Source organism: Hippocampus zosterae, chromosome 6 (genome assembly GCF_025434085.1).
Source record: "Hippocampus zosterae strain Florida chromosome 6, ASM2543408v3, whole genome shotgun sequence".
Lineage (NCBI taxonomy): Eukaryota > Metazoa > Chordata > Actinopteri > Syngnathiformes > Syngnathidae > Hippocampus > Hippocampus zosterae.
The window spans coordinates 23282306-23286507 of record NC_067456.1 but is presented as its reverse complement, the minus strand read 5'-3'; the positions used below and the strand labels follow the sequence as shown (position 1 = coordinate 23286507).

General features: G+C 42.4%; 1 protein-coding gene across 1 annotated transcript; it reads right to left on the bottom strand.

The window, feature by feature from the left end:
* Positions 1-744: 744 nt before the first annotated feature.
* Positions 745-3851, bottom strand: gcnt4a (glucosaminyl (N-acetyl) transferase 4a). Its single transcript, XM_052068283.1, has 2 exons — positions 3593-3851; positions 745-2751 (listed from the first exon to the last, which is right to left on the bottom strand). Exons 1-2 carry the CDS (start codon positions 3655-3657, stop codon positions 1464-1466), a joined length of 1353 nt encoding a protein of 450 aa, XP_051924243.1. The 5' UTR covers positions 3658-3851; the 3' UTR covers positions 745-1463.
* Between the last annotated feature and the right edge of the window lie 351 nt (positions 3852-4202).

Sequence of the window (4202 nt, the reverse complement as noted above, 5' to 3'; positions counted from 1 at the left end):
TGGAAGCGGAATGGTCCGCACCCACACATTTTCAGCTCAGCAAATCTGGATGTTTTTTTTTTTTTGCAAATGGTTTGGACACCCCTGATATAGATGTTTATTAGATTTGTGAACATGTAAAGAAACGATTCATCCAGCCACCACTTTTCCAGACTGCCTAACCTCATCAGCGGGTGAGCCAGAACCACCTCAGCTGATTTGGGGTAAGAGGCGGGGTACACCTTGAACAGGTCATCAGCCAATCGCAGGGCACATATTTGATAAAGCAATTATTCATATTCAAATTTGAGAACTATTACGTCTCCTCTGAACCCAATGCGCATGTTTTATGAATGTGGGAGAAAGCCGATGTAGCCAGAGACAACCCACGGAAACACATGGAGAACATGCAAACTCCGCACAGGAAATATTGCAGCCCAGAATCAACCCCTTACCACAGAACCGTGTGGTGGATGTGCCAAACTCTCTTCAGCCGTGCAGCCAGTTTACCCTATCCAGCTAAAATAATAACATGTCTGTTCATGACACCCTGAAAAATGAAAATAATTCAGTATCAGAAGCAAATACTGTAACGTGAATTGTGATCACTTTCACTACTGCTGTTTGTCAAGATCGTATCAGTACAGATTTGATAATCATGCTACTGTTCAGCACAGGGGTGAAACTATTCAATTGGCCTACAAAACGCTGAAAAGAGCTGAATTTTCTGTTTGATTATCTAGTAATAATCTGTTTCTGATTATCTTCTTTTTTTTTTTTTTTTTTTTACACAAATACAAAATATACTTGTTTTGCAAATCTTACCGACACTGCTGGATTTTTTTTAGCATATAAAAATATTGAAATTAACTAACATCAAAGCGGAGCTTCCATCCTCCGATTTTTCTGTATGTGGCGCTTAGAAGAAAAGAAAAGAAAAGAAAAGATAAGATAAGATAACCTTTTTTTGTCCCACACTGCAGTCTACAGCAGCAAAATTGGGGGGGGGGGATAGAAAAGAAAAAAACAAAGTGTTGCATGCACAAAATAAATAAATGTTTCAGAAAAAGAACTGTACACTGTATAGAATGCAATATTGCAGTGAAAATCTTCCTTGTAGAGAAAATCAACAATAATCTAATGCTGAAAACGTTTGCATATACAATTTGTGCAAACTCTTTCTATCGATCAACAGAACACGGATATGGCAATTTTTTTTTCTCGTTCAGAGATTAAGAGTTCAATATTATACCGAATGTGACCCAATTGCATGTTTTTTACTGCCAAAACGGGTGCAGAAGTACACACAGAAAGTTGCAATCGAAACTTTTCATTTTTGCAACATCTGACAAGACATGACAATGACTTGTCAGATATGGATATCTTAGGATATCTTAATGACAAGTACCGGTACATTTTATAGTTACATAGGTTTGAAAAGCTCACGGCATGTTTCCAAGCTCTAAAGTTCTGTATAATTTTTTTTATGCGTCGTAGTGCCGCAGTTCCATCAGCTTCTCCTCCAAACAACTGATCAAGATGGGGTCAACTTTCGGGTCAAATTTGTTAGCAAACCAGTGACCATCGTTGAGGAGCCAGCGAAGTTCTGCAGCTCCATAGATGCAAACACTTCTCACATGTGTACCTGTGCAGGGTGGATATAAGTGTCCTTCTAAATAGCTCCATTTAACAAGTCGTGTCTTACTCTTTAAGTCTGTTATGTCTGGTTCTGACCTGGCAATGTGCCCTGGTACTCCTGGCATCCTGACAAGGGTGGCCCAGAAGTGTTCATCTGGTGAGTAAGTGTCTGCCGACCACGCCAGAAAGTCCATCGCCACTTTGCTGCTGCTTATGTAATTCACAAACTGGCGCGAGAGGACAAAATATGCACTCCCAATGAACACCATGATTCCATGTGGCGGAACATCTTTGGCAATTGCGGTTTTGACGGGAATACTGTGGTACTCATGCGGCACAGTCTTTAGCTCATGATGAAAGTTGAAGCGTTGTTTCTTTAGTTCGCTGGGGCGACTTGACTCAAGCATGTTACTGCCATTCAGCTGCCTAAGCTCCCTGACTAGTTCATTGTTGGACTTGAGAGGAAAGTCTTGGCCACAGAGATTGATCACATATTTCCACTTGACCTCTGACCGCAGGAGGTCAGAGAGGCAGTTGAGATCGGCGTTGAGCCTGCTGACATGGGCATATTTAACCGACTCCAGTTTTGAGGCAATGAACACACTTGGCACACAACGGGCTAGGTTCTCCATGGCCTTAATAAATGCCGGAGAAGACTTTTGGTCATAGTGAATGCAGTAGATGTTCTGTGGTGCATAGATGGCATGAAGAATGCGCTCCACCATGGGTGCATTTTTATGTACCACCAGGGAGTAAGCCAGCGGAAAGTTGTGCTCCAGCTCCGAAATCAGAACACCATTATAATGTCTTGTTTTCATAAAAGCTGGACAGTCTGAGGTCAGACTCACGGTGCTTTCATCATCCACTGGAACAAGAACTTTTTGTTTGATCTCAAGAGCTTTGCCTATTTCCACTGGGTCAAGCTCATAGATAGCAGTGCAGTTGACATCATACGTGTGGCTGTGAATTCCAGGTAGCCTGCCGGTAACTCCATGCGAGTCAATGTAGATGCTCTCCCCCACTGTCACTTTGAGGTAGACCAGCTTCAGGAAACACGTTGCCAACAGAGACACAAGAAACAGGAAGCACATGTGTCTCAATCTATGTATGGAGCAGCCACATTTTATTTTCATTCTAGAAAAAGTAAAAGGAAAAAAAAAGCACACAAAGATAAGCATTTGAAAAATTTGATGTTTCAATTTCATTTCATTTGAGTACATGAGATACAATACAGTACATGAAACGCAAATTCAATGTTTCATTATTTCTGTAAGTTTGTATATACTGTATATCTGTATAGTTTATCGCCAGCATTCTAACTGCTTATTCTCACAAGAATCGTAGGTGTGCTGGAACCTATCCCGGCTGTCTGAGGCCAGTAGGCGGGTACAACCATACACACTTACAATCATATCAAAGGACATTTTAGAGTGCACAATTAACCTATGATGCATGTTTTTGTAATGTGGGAGGAAACCCAAGTACCTGGAGAAAACCCATGCAGGCACGGGGACAACATGCAAATTCCAAACAGAAAGGCTGGAGCCCGGATTCCAACACGCGACCTCTGCATTGTCAGGCAGATGCACTAACCAGTGCCGCCCGTGTGTGTGTGTGTTCAGTCTGTCAAGTGGGTTGCCTGCAGGGATGTTGAAAGTCCGGCAGGTGTCAGTGGTCAGCGGCACAGTATCAACACAGTGTGTTATTGTGTCAACACACTTAATGAGGCCTCATGGACCCATCACTAGTATGTAAGAATGAAGAAAAATGTTATTTTGCTATGTTGGTACTTTGTATTAATGGTAATGCTTTATCTGGTTTGTAAAGTGATTTCTTATAGCTGCAATTGTGAAAGTGCTCTCTGAAGTTGAGTTCTTGAGTACTTTCACATGGGATGAACATGTCACATGGTAAGTCTCAGTGCCAGACAAACACATTTGTAAAATACTGAACAAAGGGAGTCTTGTTCTGTTACCTTGAACGAGGTCTGTTGGTTTTACAGCACATTGGGAGGTGAACCAGCAGGAAAAAGGTCTCCATGTGTGAAGAAAGTTTCGACAGAAAAAGGGTGAGTGTGTGTCCTGTGTGCTATGTCTGACGCTCCATCGTAGACTGGAGGCCGTTTTGGGCGGAGTGACGGAAGGTAGGAGGGGAAGGGAGTCGGGGTAGGTGGGGAAGGAGTCTCGGGAACAGCCCGCCCACTGGCTCTCACAACCACAGAACTGTGTCCAACACTATTACTACACATTCACTATGCTCTTACTACCTCAGCCGGTGAGAACCCAAGAGCCCTCCCCGCACAGAAACTGGTTTGGGTCATATGTGTTGGTGCATTTACATTGCATTTGTTTTTTGTTTGTGCTGATATTTTTAGATCATGTCATGGGTCAATCCAAGTGCAGGTTCATCCAGGTGTTTCAAATGATTAAACCTGCTAAAGTAAACCTTCCATTATCTTCAGCTGTGCATATCTATTATTTAGACCACCGATCCAAGTGACCATCATAGATGCGACTCTTCAGGCAAGATTCCAAAGCATTACGTATACCTGTGTAGGGCAAGCAATGAAAACGACATACCTATAA